General features: G+C 38.4%; 1 protein-coding gene and 1 long non-coding RNA gene across 2 annotated transcripts in view; both read right to left on the reverse strand.

The window, feature by feature from the left end:
- Window positions 1-201: 201 nt before the first annotated feature.
- Window positions 202-3,011, reverse strand: LOC146441307 (uncharacterized). Its single transcript, XR_014849850.1, has 2 exons — window positions 2,358-3,011; window positions 202-2,089 (listed from the first exon to the last, which is right to left on the reverse strand). It is a non-coding gene; the product is annotated as an uncharacterized LOC146441307 (long non-coding RNA).
- Window positions 3,012-6,953: 3,942 nt separating this feature from the next.
- The window catches only part of TBX20 (T-box transcription factor 20), a 39,320-nt gene continuing 20,588 nt past the window's right edge, over window positions 6,954-25,685 (reverse strand). The window contains exons 7-8 of the mRNA XM_085051400.1: window positions 16,692-16,801; window positions 6,954-12,495 (exon numbers count right to left, since the gene is read on the reverse strand). Of these exons, the coding sequence (XP_084907526.1) occupies window positions 12,155-12,495; window positions 16,692-16,801 (451 nt within the window). The 3' untranslated portion in view covers window positions 6,954-12,154. The remainder of the gene's footprint in view (window positions 12,496-16,691; window positions 16,802-25,685) is intronic.

The raw sequence follows: 25,685 nt of genomic DNA on the forward strand, positions 1-25,685 counted from the left end.
CCATTTTTTTAGTCATAATGGCTGTGTAAAGGGTGACAGTGAAAAGCCACTTTGCCATTGCTGTTTATTTTGGTTATGTAACTGGAATAAATTACATTAGAAATAAATTTATTTGTTGGCATAGCAACAACAGCAAAAATTATTCTGCTTCCATTCCCAAATATAAATAAAAAAGAAATAAAAAGAGTGTCCAAACAAGTATTGTAAGGTGGTTTGTTTATTTATTAGTATCTTGAATTTTGAAACAGATTTGTTCCACCTTAGTGTCCTCCCACCTTTTTTCTTTTTAATGGAAGGTGGGGTTCTCATGAAATTCTGTTTCTCATGTCCATGCTTTTAATAAAAACACAAAGTGAAACAACACAAAATTCACAGTAAAATTACAAAAGAAAAATCAGAGGATCCCTTGGAGAGAAAGAGGTTGGTTTCCCTAATGCTGAATTGAAATATTTTGGTCTTAAAATTAGATTATGGGGAATGCAGCCATTCCATATTCAAATTTAAAAGTATTCTTGTCCCATATAGCTCTATGTGTGTATATCCGATACATGTGGGTCTGGGTGGACCAAGAAGAACAACTAGTTTATCATGTATTTTATATATAAATAAGGAAATCCGGTTAAAACAACTGAAACCACGCTTGTGTTTAATGAACAAGCTTCCTGCTATGGTCCTTTCCCTTACAGAGATACATAGTACCTATAGAATGAAGTTTATGCCTGATTTTTTTTCACGTTTAAGATACATTGCTTTCTTTACTAGCAAAAGTGCAGACCATCACATAACATTTTTGCAAAGGCTTGCTTTTTTAAAAACTTGTGATATCCTCCATAGCTTAAAACACTTCATTCAAAAGCTAATTTTCAAAGTGACTTCACATGAAGAAATCTATTTTAAGGCATTGGTTAATATAACATCAGTGAAGTGTGGAGAGAACCAAAAATGAAGTCATTGTTCATTTTAAAATTATTTATGTCATATTCAATGGAGGGGGAAATTTTGCAGACCTCTTTTTCTTTTCTCAATTTTATTCCAACAGATTGGTGCACTTATTAATTCTTATGGCTTTCATTAGTCAAATGAAGATGATACGCAGTTCTCCGTTTCCTTTTCTGGGATCTTTTTAGTCTTCTCTAAATAATTTCTCCATCTGGATGCATGTTCAGCACTTGCCATGAATCCCAGATAAAGCAGAAATCCATTATTGTCGTCCCATTTGTTGTCTTTGTGTGTTTGGATAACTGGTTTAAGCCAGAGTCGTGCAATTTATTTTATGTGGACATACTCCAGAACCAAAGCAGTAAACAGGGAATTAGCAGTGTATTCTAACAAAAAAATTAGAATAAGATTCATATTTCTTGTGTATAGGCATGCTCACACTGGTGATTTTTTAAATTTCTTTTTCAGTTAGGATCTGGTATAGCTGAAATTTGGATGTATGATCTGCTTTCCCTTCAGGTTACATGCTATGGAAACCTTCTTTCTAAGCTAGAGTTGTCTTTAACCATACTGCAGTTTTGTTTATGGTCGCACTGCACGTGTGACTTTTAGTATTCTTTTTTGTGGCTTGCAACTTCTCATGTGATTTTAGGTTTTAAAATGTCTGCCCTATTCTCGTGTTATCGTGCAGTGCATAGTCAGTGCAAAGTTTTATACTTGGCACATAGAGCAATTCATCTCAAAATTACATGTTATTTGCTTAATTTGGTATTTCTATTTACTCTAACTCTAAATACCCACTTGGATCTTATGATCAGCTTCCAATTTATTTCTACTGTTGCATCCGGACAGTTGCTATTTACGTCTTTCTGGATTTTCCAATGTGTTCATTCTGGTGAAAGTGTCCATCTCATCACAGCTGCACTGTGGATTCACATTTCCAGAATAATACAAGTGTTAAAAATATTCTGAGCCATAAGTTTTTGTGTGTGAGAGACTTGAACATTACAGATCTTAGGTTCTAGGCTCTTAGGTAACTCCGGGAATCCACAGCCTTGAGCAGCTCTAGGCACAAGCTGACAAGGCACTTCCTCAGCGTCAAATAGTCTGTGTGTTTGTTTATATGTTTGTGGGCAAGGTGGGGATGTGGCTAGCACAGTTTTTCTCATGAGAGGTTTTCTTGTGTTTTGTAAATAAAGATAAAGTTTGGATGTTTTGGAACAGTGTCCCAGAACTTGGGCAGTGCAGGCTTGGCCAATCAGGCCTGGGGGAAGGCTTCTGACTGACCAATCTGGGTGACTTTTGAGAACTCTATAAATGTGATGAAATCAAAACAATAAAGGTCATTCCTTCTTGCCACTGAGAACCGATGCATTCATTACTCTGCTAGCTGCTCAACAGCGACAGTGGGGACAAACCTGTCCCAAACCTGCTGCCTGCTTTGCTGCCTATACCAAAGCCCTGAAGAGGAAAGCATTTTGCTTTTGCTCTTGGGGCAACTTTCCATGCAGAATGGCAGCAGCTGCTCAGGAGCAGGGCGGGAGGCACCACTTCCTGGCAGCAGTAAGAGCATGCTGATCTGACACTTCTCCATGTCATTTTACTTCTTTTATGTCAGGAAAACTTGAGCCCATCCCTCAAATTTTGGACAGCAAAATTCAGTTTTGCCTATATTGTCATGATGGCAACTCTGCCTTTGAGACAAGTATGTAAACTATGCTTCTGAAAAGAAAAAAAATAACTGAACTCTGAGGAGGATCCACCAAAAAAAAAAAACCCAAACCAAAAAAAACCCCAAACCTGTCCAAAACCCTACAAGGAAAGAAAAAAGTAAGTTAACCTCTACAGCTTACATGAGTTCTCTTACTATTGAGTTAGCAAATAAAAAGGAAGTATCCATGTGTTCTCTAACAGTTTGGCCAAGGTTGAAAGAACAGAAGAACAAAGGCATGATATTATGGCATGGAGCAAAGGAGGCTTTAAAATACTTCAGGAACAAATGTTAAAATGTTTAGGCTGGTCTCGGAAAAAAACCATAAAGCTTTTAAAATAACAAACACTGTAGCAAAGACTTTCTGAACAGGGCCCAGAAGCACGATTCTTGCTAAAATTACTGGGAGCTGTGCATCTACCTTTGAAACAGCTTTGAAATCTCGCTCTATAATATTCCTTGCATGTCTTTTCCCTCATCAGGTATATAGGAAGGAAAACATTTTCTGTGACTGAAAACACAAGTAGTTGTCTGTCCAGAACTGCTGGAAACCATGCCAAGCTGTCTTAAGTGCCAGATAGGCTCTACAGCACATACTAATTCATTTAAGAACAACTTGGAAGTGTTTAAAGCCTTGTAAAGGAAATTATGGAGGCACAAGTGTTAGGCTTTTATATGTTCATTCAAAAATGTACAAGATTCCTAGCGCAGTGTAAAATGAAGGAGCAAGGAAGGCCAAAGTCTTTAACCATCTGAAACAATCTAATCATCCTCTGGAAATGCACTGTTTGAGGTGACTATGTTAGCTGAAAATGGAGAGATTAAATAAAGTCAGGCTGATAAATCCCCTGAGCACTACAAATATATTTGTAATATCATTGGAGATGAGTAGTAGGACTGGTGTCTCAAGTCTAAAAGCTATGACATTCAGATGGAAGGTAATTGAAACCTGCCATTCCTAAGCCCTCGGTACATGTTCAGATGTTATCAATGCAAATTTTACAGCCAACGATTTGCATCAAGATAAGAAGTAATTCCTCCTTTGACTGCCTTGGGATCCATGAGAGAGCACAGGAAGAAATAATAATTGATTTGTGATGATGTATCAACCATGTCCTTAACATAAACAGAAACTGCTCTCTCCCACACTCAACCTTTACACCAGAGATGCCCAGTGAAGATCACAGAGTTGTCTCAGAAAATCATGTGGGATTTTCAATAGAAAAATCCCTGATTTAAAGCAGTCAAATTTCAGCAACCCCTATTAAGCACAGACTACCAGTTTAAATATCACAACTTATTCCACCTCTGTGAGAGCTCAAAGAGTGGGTGGTTTCTGATGACACCAAATACCTCAATGATTTAGTATTTCGAGTTTATGCATGCAAGCATTGTCCCCAAAAGCTGACCGGAAGACAGTGCAGACTAGAAGTAAAGACATTATGAACTTCTCCAATTCCATATAATTGTTTTCACATCATTTAATATGCCTTAAGATAGAGACCCAGGAAAAATGCACAAAAATCATTCTAGTTTGAGGTGACAAAGCCATATGAATGCATTGTCTTTGAAAGCACAGACTTCTGACATAGGTGACAGACATTTTGTTGTATGTGCTTTGTTTCTTCTTTGACTCTTGCAGAACAGCTGACCAAAGTTAAGCATCTAAACAGGGAAAAGTCGCATCTGTTCAAGGAACTCTATCAGCTCCACCTTTGGGGGGTTATTTGTTCTCAGTATCATCAATTACAGATTCAGTTGCAAGCATTTTCCCTTTTTTAATTCATCTTACTCTTTGAGCTATTCTACAGTTGTTGGTAATTTAAACAGACAAAGACCTAGCTGAGCTGCCCTTGCATATCTGAAGGACAACCATTCAGTTCATCACCATTCCTGCAAACCACCCTTCTCTGAACACAGGAGAGCACAGACCTGTGAAGGGAGTACTCATGGAGTTTGTGAAAATGTGACTCAATTCCAGGCAATTCTCTATTGGACACAGAACCCAGAGGCCACTCAAAATTACTGCATATATTCCTGGAAGGCTTCACAATGGGAATAAAAGCAATTCAAAGTCAACCAAGAGGCAAAAATTATAGAGCACTGTTGCTTGATTTTAATTCATTGATTCATTTAGTCAGTGCAGCTCCTGCAATAAACCTATTTTCCATTCTAAAAAGCCTTAAAATACTGGATTTTGATGTGTCTGCCTGTCAAACCCTGTTTTGTATTAACAGAGGTAAAAATGCTACAGTGGTGATATATCTAATACTCACTGCATTGGGAGAAATTATTATCTTCCAAAAAACCTCTCTGTCCAATTTTTCTGGTAGGCATGCCAATAGGTTTTTCTTGGTCCCTCTGGTTATTACTCTGGAGAACAAGGACCAGCTTCAGTAGGGCCTGCAAAGGTCCCTGGAGCCTCATTGACAAACCCAGATATCAATTACTAACTTTAATAAAGATCTTGAGTGTTAGACCACTGGCAGCTTAATTTTTAGAGTTACCATTAGTGATTATTGTTAGCTTATATATATATTGAACTGTTGGTGTATAATCTAAATATTTTATGTGTATTTGAAATGATCTTGTTTCAAAGTATTGTTTATTGCTCTGTATTTCAAGCACACCATTAAATCAATGCATTCATTGTGCCCCTGCACAGGAAGTTTAGAAAATAGCATTCTCCAAATAATTTGTTTTCTGCATTGCTTATCTCCAAGACAGATAACTTGGATATGAATCTGTTTTCTAAATGTGAAACACAAGGCAGCCTGTAGTCATCATAACTACTCATCAGTCTCTTCAAAGTAACCCTACTGGGACACAGTTCAGAATCTTCATTTTGTTTAATCCCCTGGTTTCTCTTTGGACAATAGCAAATAAAGGCTCCAATTATGGAGGTGTTTGTTGCACAGAAAATTTGTTCCCAAAGGTCTTGATTCTGCAAAGCACAAGGAATTTTACAGTTGCAGAGCCACTGCAGTGCTTAAACACTGATTTAACTTCAAGTGAGCAAGCCTGCTGATTTCAAAGGGACCATTGGCATAACTATGTCTTGAACCAGTGTACAACCAATAGTTCTGATTCAGGAAAGTGCCAACACACACCCTTGGTGTTGCTTGTAATCAAGAAAGCCCCTTTAGCCTGAGGTGAAGCAAAAGACTTGCACAGCATTGAATATCCATGAGAGAATGCCGGTGTTTTACTACCAAGATGCCATAAAAATGTAATACAGAGACAAAAAGCATCACACAGAGTTACCAACTCAGCAATCTATCCTAATTTTCATATATTCCAAATGTTAATGAGATACATTAATTCATGGCTGCAACTCAGCATAGTTAAAGGTAGATTTGAATTACCTGAGGCTTTTATCTCCTTGCTTACATTCACAAACCAAGACAATGCTGCTGCTACTGTTCCTTGGGACCTCACAGCTCTTCTGTTCCACTGAACTTCTTTTCAAACCAAGGATCTTTTGACCTAGTTGCAAAAGACCCAGCAGCTGATCTCAGTTCGAGGACAAGATGAACTACAGGTGCATAACAAAAACTTTTGGAGCAACATGAGAATTTTGTCAGAAGCTGTGTAGAGGGATGGCTCTCATAGGGAGCTTGGAAGCACCTCCAGAGATCATTTGATTGTCCTAAGGCAAGATTAGCTTGAATCACATCATTCTTGACTAGTGCATGTTCAACCTGTTCTAAAGGACCTTGAATGATAGGTATTGCTCCTTTCATTCCCTAGGTAAGCCTGTACTGTGCTTCACTATCTTTCCTCTTTGAATATCTTACATAGAATCTCAGGTAACTCTCTCTTGCTTTAATATATGCTATTATAATTGAAATAATATTATATTATATTAAATAAAACCCTTCAGCAGTAATGGAGAGGAATTTATTCCTCACTTCTTTACATTCTTTACTTCTTCTGACTTAAAAGACGCAATTCCACTTTCTTCCTATAATGCATTTCCTAGGTCTGTATTTACTGTCCTGGGGACTCTGAAAACCCCAAATTTCAGCCATTTATTTGGATTTTGCTGGCAAACCCAAGAATATTTATGAATACGATTGCAAAGCATTTTGAAAAACTGTGTGACTCCATGCAAACTATAATTGCATTTAACTACAGTACAACTATCACTCCATATGAATCCAAGACTTAGACCACCTTTTGCAGATGAGCAGCCCTAATGAATTTTGTGTGCTCTCAGAAAAATCTGTCATTGGTTCCACTGCCCTCAGCAGCCTGGTTAGAGGAAAAAAACCAGCAGCAGAAAGATTTGGCTAAATAAGAATGATATATCAAAACACCCAATATTTTAATGAAAGAAACTGAATATCCACACATTTGCACTTCTGTACAGTTTTTGTGATATATATATATAATTTTAAGCTGTTTACAAATAACATTTAATGCTTCAAATATTACATAATGTTGATATCATATTTCTAGCAGAAATAAATATATTGCACTTAAAAAGAAACTTTTTGTTATATGTTGCTTCATAGTTTATGTTCACAACTTTTTTTTCCATAAAAAGATTTCCCTCTACCCCCTCCCCATACACACAAACACACACTTCAGTACATGGTGAATGTGCTCACGCAATGCATTATAAACAACAAAGTCAACACAGCAAACAGAAGAACTGTGGTACATTCTGTTAAAGAAGTTACATCCAGTTTTTTACCTTCCTTATTTTTAAACCAAATCTTTCCTCGTGTTTCTGAAGGTACAATTAAAAAAAAAAAAGAAAGTTTAAATGTGCTAAAGGTAAAATACAGCAAACTGTATTTTTTGTCCTTAAACTAGCATAAAAAGTTACTTCAGAGCCTATTTAATTTACTGCTTAGTTTTCTTTTAAAAAGATAAAATAAAGACAAAGAAGTTGTCATTTGATAATCTGGAGATTATATGCAAGGACATTTGATTACAGAGTAAGACACAAATCCTCTGGCCAGCAAGTAAGTGGTTAGTAAAGAAACCACATCTCCTGCAGCAGAAAATGCTCTATAAAGAATAGTGAGAATAAAATCTCACTGAAACCAAAATTAATCTTGCAGTGATTTTGCAAGATACATTCTCCCCCTGCAGATGATGAGTGTAAGCACTGTGGCCACAACTTCCTCAAAGCAAGAAGCCATAAGTGTTACGCTGATCTCACTGTCACTTTTACCCTTATCTAGGAGTAAATTATCACAATTTATATTAACTTACAGTATTGGAAATCCTCCCAAGTTTTTGCAGTAATTTTCATTGATATTTCTGTTTCTGTATAGTACACACACATGAAGAGGATGTATTGCATTATCAAGTTGCCAGCCCAAATGCTTTTCAATTAAAAATGTTCATTTGTTTGCTGGATGTTGGAAATGGCAATGTCTTCTCTCACGTGTACATGTTCATGCAGAGTCATGGCCTTCATGGATAAAACTGTCTGTGAGAAATTCTGCAACTGCATTTTGAATATTGTAGTACCAAGCACATTAGCTATCATACAACTTGCCATCCTTGAACCCATGAAGAAGCATTTCTATTAGAAACTCTATCTTCTAGGTCTATGCTTGTTTTTCAGTTTATAGCCACAAGAGTATGATTGAAACCCAGTGGCATTGATTTGCTATCTTTGACAGTGCCTCAGGCCATATAAAGCAATACTGCAAACCAAAGAGCTAAATTAAAAATGGGAGGGTTTATGTTTAGATCCTCAGGGCTCTGAAAGCAGAGGAAAATAAAAAAAAAATCAGACAAATACATCCAAATCAGTTTTGTTAACCTATGGGATGCTTTTGTTGGATTAAAGGCTGGAGCGTATGGACTATCTATGGATAAAATGGTAATTCAGAAAAAACACAAAAATACTTGTAACACTCCTGAGGAAAATCTTATAATTCTCTTTGAAAAGCATATTCAGGCATGTTCTCGTCATTCTTCTTAAAAAAAGGCAAACAACCCCCCCAAAAAAACCCCAACCAAAATCAAACAACATAAACCAGCTCAATTTTTATGAGCCAAGAAAGCTCATAAAGGTGAAGAGTACTTCTCATGGGATATAAAATGTGAATTGTATTTGGAAAATAAACTCTAGATTATATTTGGCGTTCCTAGCCCATCTACCAACAACAGATGTTCTGTTCTGAAAGTGATATAATTTTGACAGCACTATAGCAAGTCCTTAAATAAATTACTGGGTTACTGTCAAAGTGGTAGAGATCATTTAATTTTTTCAATTTTTTTTTAGCAAAAGCAATTTCACTCTTTAACCAATTAATTACAAATTTGCATTCATTTTCTTCCAATTGCGAATTCAGTGCTAAAGCTGATTTGTACTTGGGTTTTAATCTTTTCTGTAGTGTTCCTGTATTGTTGCTGTCATTTAAGTCACTGTTCTTACTGTCAGACTTTATTTTTAGATGACAACGCGGAATGAAATCCTGCCCTCATAACAGTCAATAAATTTCCATTTGACTTCAGTTGGGCAGGAATTTTATTCCTGGAATCACTCCCATGCTGCCCTAGGCCCACAGGAAGGTGAGAGGGGTGGGGAGCAGAAATATTGCAAGGTGGGAAGACCTCTTCACTGGGCGTCCTGTGGCCTCTATGAACTTCATCCCTTAAACCTCAAATCTATGAAACAGGTTTTGTAGGTAGGATTGGGAGGGCAATGAAAAGGAAATGAGGAATGGACCTACCTGTTGATCTCATTCCTGAGGAAGGCAGTCACAAGCTGCCTTCATCCCCTTGCTTGGGACCTGCCTGTGATTCCTCATTAGTAGGGGAGCCCAGTGGGTTTCTGCTTCAAAGGAATTAAACCTCAGAGGGCAGCACAAGGAAGGATGAGCACACTGAGAGAGACTCGGTCTGACTTGAAAAAATCAAGCTGTGGTTTTGACAGATAATTCTGCATCATCTATAACACACAATTCATCAGAGTGGATTTTGATGAGGAGTTGGCTGTATCATGTTTTTATACAGAGACAGCCTACTGCCATGTTTTTTCAGGTATGAATCACACTTCATTTGTAGTGAAAAGCACTTGTCTTTCATATAATTTTTTTCTGAATGAAGTTGCCAAAATCCAGTTTCATTTTCCAGACAGAGCCTGGAGAATTTTCTCTGAAACAGTATCAAGGGCATTTCTGCATGCCAGATATTGGTGTTCTCAGAGCAGGGACTGGGACAGGGCTGAAAAGATTGCACAGCTTATTTCTCCAAATTTGCTTCATAAAGGAAGGTCATATATGAGCAGTCTTCATGTCACATGTTGACCATGCCTAAATCAGCCCACCTGTTTCAAACTTGTTTCTGGAGTCATGTAAAAGCTGCACACTCACTTGACCCTTTCCTGATGGAAGTACCAGCAGTAAAGCTACTGGCATGAATTCTGAACCTAACCATATCCCCTGCAACTCCAGATAAGTTAATGGCCCTGCAGAAGGAATCAGATAAGCAGAATTTCCCCACAGTGCATGTCATCCTAGGATCTTCATACAACTCTAACAGGAGTCAAGCAAATGAAGAGAAAACTTTCTTTCCAACCTCTTCTGTAATTATTGTTTCTGTATAGTCATAGGTACTTGAAGAATTACATTCTTGTGGGGTCAGTATCACCTAATTTCCTGAAAAATCAGGGATTTATAGCAAAATCAGTTATAAGTAGACACAACCTTGCAGCATGCAGTTTTCCAGTGAATCTGATAGCCTAGAGCAAAATCTAATATTTGGGTACATCAAGACAAATTCGGTGTCTGATTCTGAGCCATTTAAATACTGCACAACTTGGCCTGTTATATTAATTTATGGAATTCCTTGTAGCAGGTCTGAACCCAGAAATTGTAAATAAATGTTCATTTTTATTTGCATACAGAGCACAGGAGTTGAAAATTGGCCCAGGTCACTTTTTGTCGGTACATCCAAAAGTGATTAATGGGGAATTAGGGTGATACTGCAGGTAACTTGGTTGAAAAGGTGATTGAAAGAGCCACTTTGAGAAGGTTTTAAATTCAACTACTGGGAAATACGTAAAGATGGTCTTTATCTGTGGGAAGCAAGTACTATCCTGCAGCAGAAACTGGGAACACCTTTGAGTTTGTCATTGCTCAGTGTGATGGAGCATGTGGAACAAGACAATGGGACAAATACAGGCATGTGACTTGCATTGCACTTTGCAGAGATTGGAGTAGGTGACTCAGTGTACAGCACTCTGCTTTTTACCACGTGACACCAATACAGAATGGTCAAAGGTAGAGAAGAATAGTGGGAAATGATCTGATTTCTGTTTTGTGACAGAACACACTAGAAAAATGGGACAGTACTTTGAATGAGAACCCCAAATACTAACTGAAAAAAAGTCAGATGTGAATTTAAAAAAAATTGTTGGAAGTTCTGTGCTGATATTTTCCTAAGGGAACTCTACCATTCTAGTGGGACATGGAAAAACTGGTTGTACAACCCTCATTTTCCTGGCCAAGGAGCTTATATAATAACGATCATGACCAAACCCAAGAAAATCAGAACAAATAGAAAGGTGGTCCAATGCCACTCATACCAGTCCGTAAATTATGGTTTGATCCAGGGCATCTATAGACTGATCCAGCCTGAAATTTGGTTAACTTGATACACATGGGCAGCTAGAAACAGTTCCTCAGTGGCAAGCACGGCAGCAAACAAGCCCTGTTTTAAAATTTGGTATCTTGGGTTTCTGAGTTTAAGTAACAGATATTTCCAAATCCGAATCTTTCTTCATTATACCTTAACCGACGGTTAAATTGCTCCTCCTAGGATATAGGACAAACTTCTTTTAGACTGAAGAACAGAATACATTATTACTATTACAGTCCTGTAACACAGTTCTTTTTTTGGAACTGATAAGTATTTTGTGAAAGAAACAAAGAAAAAAAGACTTGTTAATAACGTTCTCTTTGTGATTATAGTAGCAACTAAGAAATACTGGTTTTGGTGAATATAAGCCAGTCTTAAAAAGGACAGTGAGTGGTCTTCTCCACTTTGTCCCGTTTTCAGAAAATGTATTCTGAGATAGCCTAGAACATGCTCAAAGTTATAGCAATACATTTTTCTGTTTAGATGCTCATCAGTCACAAGAAGAGATGAAGATGAGTAAGGGTATTGCCTTTTTCAGAATTCATCTAGCATATGAAAAAAGACCTATAGACAATTAGTTTGTACACTGCTGCTTAAAGATAATCTCTTTCCGCTAGGAATAATGCACCTTTGGAACAAGCTGCACGCAACCAAAGATCCTGGGGACTTTGGGATCCATTGTGTCTCTGTTACACATAGATCTGTGAGCAGCTCCAAGCTGCATGCTCTATTCCTGTGATCCCTCAAAAGAGGGATCTATATCCACAATGCATTTTCTTAGCTGGTTTGTTACGAGTTCTGCACTCCTGCCACAGGCCTTTCAGGAAGGTCCCTTGTATTTTTCATAGCAAACTTGCACATTTAAAATCTTGTGTTCCTCTTGTCTTGCGTCACTCATACAAACGGTGTCATCACTGCGGAGGAGTGACGCAGTCCTTGGATAGCTGCATAAGGACCCTGCTGAAAATAATGGTGGTACCTTGGCATGTGGAAGGATGGGAAAGTGGGGCCGCTACCTTGCATGGAGCTGGCTATAGCAGAGGGTGTCAGAGGCATTCCCAGGCGGCTGTATGGAGGCAGAGATCCTTGGATCGGGTGAGGAATGGGTGTGGCTATGGAGGCAGTGCTGGTACCCAGGGCACTCAAAGACTGTGGATGCTGAAATCCCGGGAAACTGGTTGAAGAGGAAACCCAGGAACTGAGGGACAGGTTATCAGATGTTGTAAAGGCTGACCCTGCAAGCAAAGAGAAAGAATACCTAACGTTGGCACTGTGACACATAAAGCTGATAAAGTAGCAAAAAGGGAGAAAATCAGTCTTTCACAGCAATCTGGATTTCAATGACCAGTTGTCTTTGGAAATACTTCCCAAATACTTTTGTCTTTAAAATGTTATTTGCTGGTTGCTCTCCTTTATCTCTACATCTTAGACAAATTTCCATTTTAAGAAGCTAGTTGGAGTGGCTTGAACGGTAAAATCAGCTTTTCACATTGAACATTTTAGTTATTAAACACTGAAGCACCTTCTAATACTGCCATTAAACACTGAAATATCTACTTTGACAAGGAGTCTCACTGCATTACATCCCTGTTTTGAAGACATGCTTGCAGCTTTTTACATCAGATTTTCAGTAGAACGGTTTAATTTTTTTTCCTAAAATTTTGGTATGGCAAAAATGCAGAAAAATGTAATTTGTGCTACAAGTTTTTCCTTTTTTTTTACTCCAGTAAAACTTGTCAACACTATATCTTTCCAGCCAACCTCTTTCTATAATATAGAACAAAAAATTCTAAAAACATGAATGTCAAAATATTTGTTGTTTTTCCAACTGTGTACAGTACTCTAATAAACAATAATAGTGCTAATTCATAGTAAGAGATGCAGAACTTGTTCTGAAAGTAATTATCTACTTTTGATCAAATCGAAGTGTTTTGTCATTTTTTTGGGGTTTGTTTAGTCTGAAAAGTTCCAAAAATTATTTCTACAAATCTTCCAACTCTTTAAAGTACTTCTTTTTCTGAAGATTGAAGAATCATTAAATAAAAAGAAAAATGGTTTCTTAAAATTAGAACTAACTACTTATTTCATACTGAGAGTAAAATTTTGGGGAAACAATAATTTGTTTGGATAATTGCACATGGCCATTTTCAAATAAACTGATAACTGTGTTGCCCTTCATCTCTGTAGTTCCTCTATGCATCTGGTCATCTTCCTATGTCTGATTTCTATAAATGGGGAATACAAAAATGCTATAAATAAAATCTTTTTATTCCTCTTCAAACAGTAATTCAACTCTTGTCTCTTATGTATTTTCTTTACCAACTTTCTTACTTTAGAAAATAAATTTGTTGGCAAGAGTATTTGATGAAATATAATATCAATTCAGTATTGCAAAACATTCTAAGACAAAGAATTTTATAACAGGTATTAGTCTCATAAATCTGATTCAAGAAGGGAGGTTCATCCAAACTGTAGAATGAAAACATATGAAGACTTCTATCTGTCAAGGTAAACTTACTGGAATTAAGTGTAGTAACCAATCCTAGCCACATACTCAAACCAAAACTATAAGCAAAAAACCAACAGAAATGAAAAATGCAAATCATTATTTTTTTAAAATCATAAATCTCTTATGGGATATATTCTCCAATCATGATTAGTTTTTCCTCTGCTTAATGAAACAAGTAAAATAGCTCAGTAACAGGAAAAAGAAACAGTCGATTTAGCAGTGGAAACAAACTTGAACCAAATCCTGGCCCTACCACTGAACCAAATCCTAACTGCTGGGAAGTGAGGATCCAAACTCTAAGGATAACACAACAGTCACAGACCCCAGCAAAACCCTTGACAAATCAGAGGGTATCTGAGCATTACTGCCCTACAGGGAAAGCAGGATGCAAATCTGGATTTGCTCAGAAGGTTTGCATTTGGCTCTGTTCCAGGTGGCTACTATGAATCCTTGTGTGTGGATGCAGGCACAGAGAAATTATGCATTAAAGAATTTTCATTGAATTTATGTATTTCCTATTTGTTAATTCCTTTGAAAATAGACATCTTGGGATAAATGTGTTACTGAAGGCTAGCTGCTTCCATCTTTAGATGGCTGACATTGGCTGAGCAGAGAATGCTCTGGGAGGCTGCTGAAGTAATTACAAAATCTATCACTACTATTTATTTCTTTGTTTGATGCAGAATAAGATATATGATTCTTTCTCAAAAATGATTGTGAAATGATCATAGGGCTGGAACACCTCTTCTATAAGGAAAGGCTTAGAGAATTTGGGTTGTTCATTCTTGAGAAGAGAAGGCTTCAGGCAGACCTAATTGCAGCCTGTCAGGGCTTAAAGGGGGCCTGTGAGAAAGTTTGGAACAAATTTTTTAGCATGACCTGTTGTGACAGATCAAGGAGTAAGGGCTTTAAACTAGATGTGGATAGATTTAGACTAAATATAAGGCAGACATTTTTTACTATAAGGGTGTTGAAACACAGGCACAGGCTGCCCAGAAAGGAGCTGGCTGTCCCATCCCAGGAAATATGCAAGGTAAAGTTGCGTGGGGCTCTGAGCAACCTGATGTAGTTGAAGATGTCTCTGCTCATTGAAGGGGGGTTGCACTACAAGACCTTTAAAGGTCCCTTCCAACCCAAACTATTCTGATTTTCCTGAGGAACTTCCTCAAGCATCTTTTCCTGCTCCAACTACAATTGTCTCTAACTGCAGCTTAGTACTCCAAAAATTCTCACATACTAATTTTGGCAGCACCAAGGAAATGTACTCCAGTAATTCAGAGGCAATTGAGGTCTCAGAGAGCTTATAACACACACCACCCAGCAGCATGTATGTATTTAGCTGACAGCTTTTATATGTATGGGGGAACATCCATCAGTTTTGCATGCAAGGTAGTTTAAAAATACATTGGAAGAAATTAAAATATCTATGGAATTTCAATAATTCCATACAATCTCTCCTTGTATCTTGGAGGACTTTTCCTTGTTTAAGGACACTAGACCTAGAGAGGGAGCAAAGGCAGTACTGGTTACTCATGTGCAAGAGCAGTATGTTTTACCCTCTGTGCATGTCTCTGGTTGCCCAGAGCAATCACGTCCCATGGAGCATATGGCTCCCAGATTAAAAAAAGTTCTTTGCCATGATTCATAATCTTCCTTACTTACTCATTTGCCATATTGCAAGCAAATGCAGAACTGTACCCTTTTGTTACACATAAAATTAATTGTAATGAAGTATTATATCCCCCTATGACACCTTTCTAAGGATTCTCTTCTGAAGAGATTTAATGGCCAGCTCTCATGTTGAGGTTCACCTGGTTCATTTTGTCACTCCCAAGGGAAGACATCATACTAGGGAGAAATTTAATTTTTAAAGAGAAGGTGCCTTGCTCTGAGCACTTCCAGCAATGGAAAATTTAATACTGTCTTCAACAATAGCTGGCTTAGGATCTAAGTTGACATGAAACAAGGTAATCCCCCAGAAGTATGTGGAAGGATGGCATCATACCAGGTGAGGAGTTGCTTCAGAAACTCCATAATCTAACAACCTGCTCTTAGAATAGACGTGTAAGAACAAGCCCACCTAATCACATTTTGCTGAAGAGCAACTCATGGTTAAAAATAAGTGTGTTTTCCCTGCACAAGCCCAAAGAGCTTATGACCAGAAATAATGCTCTTATCTTAGCAGCACTGTATGAAGTTAGAGGACAAGACAAGGGCACTGCCAGTCGGAAGACAGATAGAACTGCTTTACTTCAAGTGGCTGTGGCATATCAGGCAGGTCACAAAGTCAGCATGCAAAGTATAATGCAACACAACTTTATGCTAGTCAGCAATCCCACTGGAAGGGTTTGAGATCTATTTCCAGTTGCAAATTATGACAGATGCAATTTCTCCAGTAAGTATCTCCACAAAGAACAAGTCTACCTTGCTGCTACTTTTGCTACTGCTAAAGTAGACAAGTTGTTTGAGAGAGCATTTGAGGCTAATTGCCTCTTCAGGAAAAACACCTTTAAGAGACTAAGAGATAACAATTAAACATCAATTTTTCAGGGAGCTACAGATTATTCTTCCTGAGGAGGCAAAGTGGGTTAACCAAGGCTAGTTGAAGATAGTCAGAACTAAGTCCTCTGTGCAAAGAAGTCTGGAGGGGCACCAAGTGGCACATCTAATGGTACTTTACAAATGGTGTGGAGCCCAGCTAGTAAGTCCTGCCAGGAGATGGGGAGTGTTAGCTTGTTCTGAGCACCACAGTAATTAAGTTGTCTGGCTTACAGACATTTTGAAGAGGAAGCAGAACTAATTCTCTTCTGATGGCAAAGACTATATGGTCATCTCTAAAACTGCCTTCTGAACTGAACCAGTTAAGCTATTCTCAAGCAAAACTAGCTCACCACACTTCACCTTATGAGCACATTTTCCTACCTCTGCTTTGTGTTGCTTGGCTGTCATCTCCAAGATCATCTTCTCCTCCATAGGTTCGAATGGGGGATCGGGCATAGGAATGCTTTTGGATAAGGCTCTCCACACTTTCTCTGCAAAAGGAAACATAATGTATCAATACCATCCTAAACAGCATCCTAATTCATTGAGATAAATACAATGCATTTTTTTCTGTCCAGATCACAGCTTTCTCTCACAGACTCCCCAAAATTACTTCACAAAAGACTTACCTCATAACATGACATTGGAAATGCCAGATTTGGCCTGTTTTTTTTTTTTTAAATCGCTGTTCACCTCTTACCAGCTTCTCCAGCAGAGTGAACTTCCTACTGTGTTTCCTGGATGTGGTCTCAGACAGTGAGTATAAAACCAGCACTCTTCATAAATTTGAAAATGCAAACTCTGTGGTTATTTTTGCTGAGTGATGAGTCTGGGTTCAAAGGAACACCTGTGGTCCAGCTCCTTTCAAACAAGATTTTGCATCACACATGATCACCTCATTTGCTGCTCTCCTGTTTTTCTGAAATCAGGGGCAAAGTTAGGTGTGTCCAGAGACAGCTCAGCTCTGACCATGCTCTCTCAGCATTGGAGTGGAGGGCAGGAAGTAGCAGGAAGTCTACAGATACTACCAATCTCGTGCCACATCTATTCTGGGAGTCAGATGTGTCTGCCAGGCCCCTGCCTCGCTGGTTGCACAAAGCACTGAAGTCACCCAGACCATTTTTAAATAGAAGGAAGGCATATCTGCACGATAAGCCTTAGTAGTTTGTAAGGAAGGTCCAACCTTACACATACCCAGTGAATTTCCATGTAAGTAGGTGGCATTATACCAAAGATGAAAATTACCTAGGCACATTTCCAAAATGGCTTTGACCTTCCGTTCCTGTTTAAGAAATCTAAGTAGCAATATTTGTTTAAATCTGCTGCTTGATGAAGGTTTTGTCTGAATTTACTATTTGTCCATTCATACATGTTAATGCCCTTCACTTGAAGGGTGGGTCTGTTGCAGAAGTTTCAAGGAAAAATATTTTTCAAGTAACATGATAAATCACAATGGCACATGTTTTCCTTTCCTACAGAAAGTCCATTATGGTCATTTTGTCCTTGGTCTATCACTGGCATCATTACTTATGCTAGTCTCCTCAGAAAAAAAATAAATAAGAAGAGGATCTTATCAAAGTGATTTACTTGTGTCAGAATTGGAAGTGGACTGAAAGCAATGGCAGTTCCTACATAGAGGATGATATAATTGGATTACTGCCTTTTAAGTGATTGAAAACAGTAGGCATATCAGGGCTATCTCAAAGAAGATTTTCCAAAGAAAAAGACAGATGGCATTGTTTACATTATGTGCTGGATGCCTCTTGAAACGTTAGGCTTTCTTCTGAAGCAGAATGCGAAATGCAAAAGATTTTACATGACCAAAAGGTCTATTTCATATGAGTACAGCATAACAGAATAAAAAATTAGACTAGTGTTTTCCAAGTGATTTAGATACTGGTATATAAACATATTAATAATCAAAGAATTACTAGTCTATAAAAGTCTGAAAAATAAATTTGATACAGGTGATTGTCTGTATTGTCTCTATTGACTTTATTTCTAGTAAGGGTCTGCTTTAATGACAGAGATTACAGCATGTAATAATATCCTGATGCAACAGAAACAATGCAGGCTCTAGTTTTAGCACAGTGGGCCAATTTCACCTCTGAAACATTGGATCCAGTGGTGGCTTGGGGACAAATTCACCCCAATAAATTTACATTTGGATTACCTACAGGGATTTAAAGCTAAATCAAATACCCACAATTATTGCAGACTAAATTCTTTCCAGATGGTCTTGTATGCTAGACAGAGAACTCTATTATTCTATATGGTTGTCTTCTTTTAAAGGAAAAAGAGAGATGACTTCTTAGTGAACCCTGAATCTGCAAACTTTGAAACCAGGGAACTATGTGGTAGGTTTATTTATTTATTTATTTTATGATGTAGTGTTGCAGAGAGTGTGCAAGAGGTTTTGGAAGATTAATCTCATTCATCAGCACAAGAGGCAAAGGTTTTTATGGCAGAGGGAATGGTCTAATGTGGAAACTTGGATCAGAGAAAGTAGCTAATCTAACAGAAACAATTTCTTTTGTGCAGCTGAGATTTAATATTCAAAACAGCATGTGCTTATCTTGCCTAACCACATTGGTTGTTTGTTTGTGCTATAATCACAAAACACCTACTGATTTTTCATTTTAGAGGTTGAGGGGGTGATTCATATCATGAGTGCAAAGTGTTGAAATTCACACCAGAATTTAGGCACCTGCCCCTGCAGTCTTCAGGTGTACCCTCTTCTTTCCACATACAACACATGCTGCATATAAACCTCCAAACAGACTTACAAAATTCAAAGGCTGAGCACACCTAAGGGTGCAAAAGGAAACAGAGGGGGAAAAAAGAAGTGGTGTATTTTCTCCACTCATAAAGCATATCTCTGAGTTGTCCTCCAAGCACTGTTTCTTCCACTCAGAAAAACAAGATTAGAAGTCTGCACTCTGATTTCTTTCCTTCCCTTTGTGTTTCAGATGAAAGGAGTGGTGGCCTCTGCACCATGCTGCAATATTCCATCCTCAGAGAACATCGCTTGGAGTCTCAATGGAGAAGACAGCAGCTGCAACTCATGTAATCTATGAAAATATTTAGCTTCTCACATAGGTTGGAGAGAGGAGGATAACCTCCTTCACCCTTTAGAGACAGAGGTGCCTTAGGATTTACTCCAATGCTGATACATAGGAGGAAGCAAAACTTTAACAAGATTTAAGTGCCTGTGAAATCTAGCTCAAAACACAGGAACAAAGATGGCAATCTGGAATACAGATTCCTTCTTATACCCCTGTTTCCACTGGTCCAAAAGGACTTAAATCTCAAAATCTTCCTGAAAATTCTATTTATGGAAGTGTGAGTCTTTAGGTTATCTGAAATATGGTGCTGTGTAGAGTGGATTAATACAATACGTTTTTTCAAGTCCTGAAATATTACAATAACACTACTGCTAAAAGGGAAAGATATTATTACTTCTGGCTTTATAGTTCTGTGTGCAGCATCATATATCTCAATGTGGCTCAAAGGATTTATGGAAATAATTTTACAAATTACTGAATGATAAATCAGTCTTCGCCATTTTATGATTCTATGCTCAGTTTCAAAAAATAGCAAGTGAAGACTAAGGTGGAAGTTTTTTAAAGCTGTCTTTGAGTATTTTTCAGCACTGTTCCACAGTAAACGGTCTGAAGAACAAAGTGACTTCCACTTACTCCGTACTCAAATTCTGTCCTTCTGTTTCTTTGTTTGTGATCTGAGACTTGTTATCTAATACTGGAACCTAACAATTTTTACTTTTTAGTGTGTCTTAGAACCCCAAAGTTTCTTCCATTAGCAATAAATTAGTAATAAACTTTGTTCGGAGAGATCACAGGCTGCCAATTTAATAAAGGAAAGATGTCTTATTTCTCTCAAATATTTTTGTGTGGTCTACCAACAAGTTTCAGTCTTCCAGATTGCTCTTCAGTTCACAGATCTCTTGAAAATACCCAGAGGAGGGGGAAAAGTATGTACATAGGCACAACATATTACTAAGCCGTGCAACGTGTACGACTGGATAGATAGATAATAGTGGGAGATGACAGGCTGGGAAGAGCAAGTTAGGGACTGAAGCTCCTTGAGAAAAAGGATCCATGTGCCAAAAGGAAAGGAAAAAACTGAGCTCGTATTGGCAAGCACACCCACAGAGAAGATGCTGAGGCAGGACAAATGTGGGGAGAGATAAGAGGGAAAAGGAGCTCAGGCTGATCCAAATAATCTACATTCCAACAGAAGCACACTTTGAGCCCAGTCCTGTCAATAAACCTTATTATGACTGAAGCACTTCTTTTATGTAAGAAATAAACCAGCAAAATTTGAACCTGATATCAAAGGATGTGAAGGGCTGAGAGAATTCATCAATTTGAAAGGGTTTAGGGTGTACAGGGACCATCTTGCAGGTTCTAACCTCTTGATTAAACATTTCACTCTTGCCTCTGCTGGCAACCAATACCAAAACTAAACTTCCAGCTAGGGATGGTTTATGTCATGCAGCTCCAAGCTGAGTCTTTGGCCTTGTTTAGTTAACATTGCCCTGCATATACAGAGTAGCCTCAAAGGACCAAAAGAAGATAGGAGAACCTTGATGTAACTGATAAATGATTCACTAACACTTTACAGACCAAAGCCGAGATCTTGCCATGGATTTGAACTGGAAGAGGGCAGAAAACACAACTGACTTGGGAAGCAGATTAAACTCTGTGTAAGGGTACTCACTTTCTTTTGCTGTCAACCCAGATTATAGAAATTCTCCCAAGAGATGATAAAGTCCCAGATTACCCTGAGCAGGATCTCGAATCAAGATAAAAAACTAGGGCTTCTTTGTAGGTGGGAGCAGGTGTCTCTGATGTCATTTTTTCTGCTCCTTTTGCTATTACTCTACTTCAGATCTGCATGCACAGCAGCCTGGTGATCACCACGACCCTGATTCTGAAGTGAATGATCATGAACCCTGCCAATATGAAAGAGTAAGGCTCTCTGGCCATTGTGCAGTCAACATGGATGCTGCAACATGCATGCATGCACCTGAAACTATGGATTTTCCTGCATTTGGCAGAAAGGAGATGGGGAAGCCTGTCTTCTCCCTTTGTGACAAGAATGTTTAAGACAGTATATTTAGCTTTGGCAAAGGTGTCAGAAAAGCTAATTCAGAACCAGCTTGCTGGAACCAGGACTGCCTTAGTATCCATCTTAGATCTATGCCATGACAACAAAGAGGATGGAGTTGAAGTAGCAGGCAGCCATTGATTCCAGTGGGAGCCAGGTTCAAATTTCTTTGAAGACAACTCTCTAAAGTCATACTATGGTAAGAGAGAGCAGGTGGCTGAGCCAGGCACTCTGAATTTGTGTCTTCTGCATAAGTTACTCTTTCAGGAATGGCTACAAGACGTAAAAATTTCAGAGCAGAGCTGGGCAGCCTCTTAGTATTAACCTATTTTTTTTCACCCCTTGCTATCCAAGTCCTAGGTACACAGAAAGGTAAGGATATCCTCAGAATCTGCTCCCTATTCCAGGTATCATGGCATGGGCTTTGCTTTTTTTTCTTTCTTTCTTTTTTCTTTGCAAGGAAAGGTAATGTCAATAAAAGAAAAAAAGAAGGAAAATAGTAAAATAGTAAAACTGACAATCGTGTTTTGCTTGGCCATTCAGTCCAACACAAAGAAAAATACAGAACAGGATATAAAGTGTATGAATTATCAGTTTGCAGCCTGAATGACTTCTTTAGTTCTGCATTTCAAAGGCTTCCTTTTTTTGTAGCTGCCAGTTAGTATGTTTGGAAGAAAGCCCAGATAACAGAAGACGTCAGAAGTGAGGTGAGGTGAAGACAGATGGAATAAATGGGCTGAGAAGGCACAAAAATAAACTTGTCGGAAGTTGCACTGTAGTAGAATGTTTTTTTTAAGGGAAAAGATGACTAATTTGTCCAAGACACAAGTGCTAAAAACAAGTCTGTAAAAAAAAACCCAAACAAAAAAACCCCAGTGAACAAGACTCCCCCCAGGAGACCAACAAAAACCACTCACCTCCCAAAAAAACCAAAACGACATATCAGGAAGAACAAATACATTTCTGTAACAGCAGCTATGAGTGAACAACATATGCTGTCAGGGCCACTGCTCAGATATCACTCAGCCTTTATGTTCCTATGGCTTTTATTTGCTATTTTACATGTGCACAAACATACAGACATATCAATTTTCCACATATACTTGCTCTTACACTGGTAGATAAATATTAGAAGCTAACCATAGGAACATAATTCAGGTTGTGGATGGTCCATGCTATGGACCAAATCCTTGAGCAGAACAAAGCAGTTCTGTTCCACTGCTTAGATTAAAACTGAACCAACCAGGACAAAACAAGGCCTACCGGCTACAGTGGCCCACGTGACCTGGCCCAAAAGCTAATCCACAGCCCCAAAACACTTTCACACAAAATCAAAACTACTGGGCAAGCGTTGGAAGGATGCATTACTGCAAGAATATATGCAGTTTTCAGAAAGAAGGGAAATGAGTCTGGAATTATGAAAAATCTGGGGTTTGGTGATTGTAGAAGAAAGAACAAGTGTATCTCTGCAATGGTGTTTACTGTCACCCTCTCGGTAAAAATTCAGCAATTGTAAAAGAGTTGGATGTGATGAGCATGGATGTGATGAGCTGGATGCATGGATGTGACAAAGCCTGGCTGAAGCCATGACATGGGAAATGTAATGACAGAAGAAGGGGCATGAAGTTATCAATATGCTCACCCCACTTCTTTCAGCTGCAAATAAAAATGAGAAAACTATCTTACATAGCCAGGCCCATGGAGCTCCACTTCACTCAGTGGAGCAACCATTTCCTTCCAACTGTAGGCAAATGATGAAAGGAGAGGACAGAGTAATGCTGTGCAACTGTGACTGGAGGAAGTTCCTGGAAAACTTCCTCTGGAGTGGAAACCATAGGTCTGATTTTACATCATCCCTTATGAACACACTACATCTGCATGAGGTGAGTGGAAACCACTAGAATAATAAAACATTTTTATACCATTTTGCACAAGTAAGAAGATAGAAAACAGAAAATTGAAGTGGAAAATGAGCCAGAGTGTGAGTGCTTAAAAACTTGGGAACTAAAGAGGATTTAACTGGCACAGAGGGCTTTCTGCTAGGTGAAAAGGAACAGTTGCCTGGCTGACAACAAGCAGAGTCAGAGGAACCAGATTTGAAGGGAGTAATTCAGGTGTCTAAACATAGGCAGGTAGTGCTTTCAAGATTTGCTAAGTTATCCAAGCCACCTGCAGCGTTCTGGAAGGGATGATGCAGAAAATTTGGACAATCCACCCACCCATGCAGAGCAGCAGCTGAAGGCTGGAGTAACCTCAGCAGCATCTGGAATGGCACTAAATACCAGGCATTTAGGTACCAGAGTCTCTGCTACTGGTATTTCTTCCTAAATTCAGGACTTTTCTTCTCTGAACCTAAACATCAGAGATGATATCCCATGGCTGGTTGCTGACATTCACAGACTGACAACTAGCTGAGAATAAAAGATCAGTTGGGAATTGGACTTGTTGGAGAACTATGAAAAAGCCCTACTTAACCATGGACTTGAGGGTAGGTCATAGAGCCTATATGCAGAGCACAGAGCATATTTCTGGCTGTTGATAGGGGGCTTTCGAGAGTCTGGGATGTTCTAGACCAGCAATAGACAGGAGAATGGGGAAGAAGGCAGCTCTCTGGGGTGAGCAGGAAAGGGATGGGAGAGAGGATGGCTGCACACAGCCTATCACTGAGCACATGGCTTTGACCTGATCCTTCAGCAGGAAAGTGCCTATATCCAGGGCCAGCATGATGTATTTCCACATCTCAGAGATGGAGCTCCTCAGGGGAAAATCTGGAATTTAATTGCCATGCAAATCGAGTTGGGATACTGCTTTCTTACTTCCCCATCCCCTCATCTTCCCTTCACTGCCTAAAACTTACTTTGGTATGCAACCATACTTTTGCATCTTGCCTCTTGAAGTATCCCAGAAGCATTATTGGACTTGTGCAGATGGATATTCTCACTAAACTCTCCTTAATAGCTACAAATCCATACCCCAAACTAGTTTATCACGTACTGGGTCAAATAAACAAGTAATGTTCAGATCATGATTATGACCTGTCAATTCTTGTCTGATGATTATTTTACAATTCAGTAGTTCTGTTGGCTCCTGCTCTTGAAATTATCACCTTTTTCACTGGATTGTTTGAATGGTATGTAATTATGATGGTTTTATTTATCTATTTATTTTTAACAGGCTAATTCTTCACTACAACTCAAAAGATAAATTCAGACTCAAGATTAAAAAAATTCATCTGTTGGGTTCTGCCTCTGCATCCTTTATGTCTTTGGCAGTTTTTTCTCCAGCAGAAATGCCTCATTACTGCATTTGGCATCCCATAATCAACACCACAGTATGCTAAGCTCCACATTCTGGTAATTGCTGCTAAATGTTCCATTTTTCCTTCACAACCACTGTGGGAGCCTTTTTATAGTAGAGGAGATGTAAATACCACGTAAAAAGATCAAAAGGTGAGTCAGAAACTTATCTAAATCACAGTAGCCCCAGATAAAGACTGCCCCATTGCTATAAATAGATTACCACAAGTAATGTAGGGAAAGGGTTGATTGTAGAAGGAATCTTGCATCCTAAAAAAAATTTGGTATATACCAAACTCACCAAAGATTTTTTTTTTACTAGTTAAAAGGTTTGCATATAGCTATAAGGAAACCATTCTATGGTATTTAGACAGGAACAAAAGAAAAGGCAGGCATTTCAAAAGTTATGCTGTTTCCTACCTTCTCTACTGTTGTGCAAATTTCACTATCTTTACTTATATTATTTCAACTCCAACACATACAATGCCAACAGATTTAATCCTAAAGGCATTTGCAGCTTGAATTTCTTACGTAAGGATCGTAAATCTAGAATGGGAAGCCTGAAATCGTTAAAGTCACATATTTATAAAATCATATTCAATTAGGTTAAAAAAGTGCAATTTCTGTCATCATGTCATAAAAAGATGTGTTTTTCTCTCAGATCTACTATAAAGAAAAGCTCCCTATATTGTTACAGATAGAGGCTGTTTTCAATCAGTTACAAGAAGCAATCCAATTACTGGATGGTTTAGTGCAGTAACTGACTCCAGACTAATTTAATTTCTTTAGGTCTCTAAAGATCAATTGATCTGATTTGTTTCCCTCCCCAAAGGCTGTTTAGGAAAAAGCACGCTTAAATACCTGGAAATGAAATACAAAGCTCTGTACGCTTTCACACTACTTAGGTCATTTGGAAAAGCTGGACCTCAGGATAAATGAGCACTGTCTT

The sequence above is a fragment of the Lichenostomus cassidix genome, chromosome 2 (assembly GCF_008360975.1).
Source record: "Lichenostomus cassidix isolate B80296 chromosome 2, HeHo_3.0, whole genome shotgun sequence".
NCBI lineage: Eukaryota > Metazoa > Chordata > Aves > Passeriformes > Meliphagidae > Lichenostomus > Lichenostomus cassidix.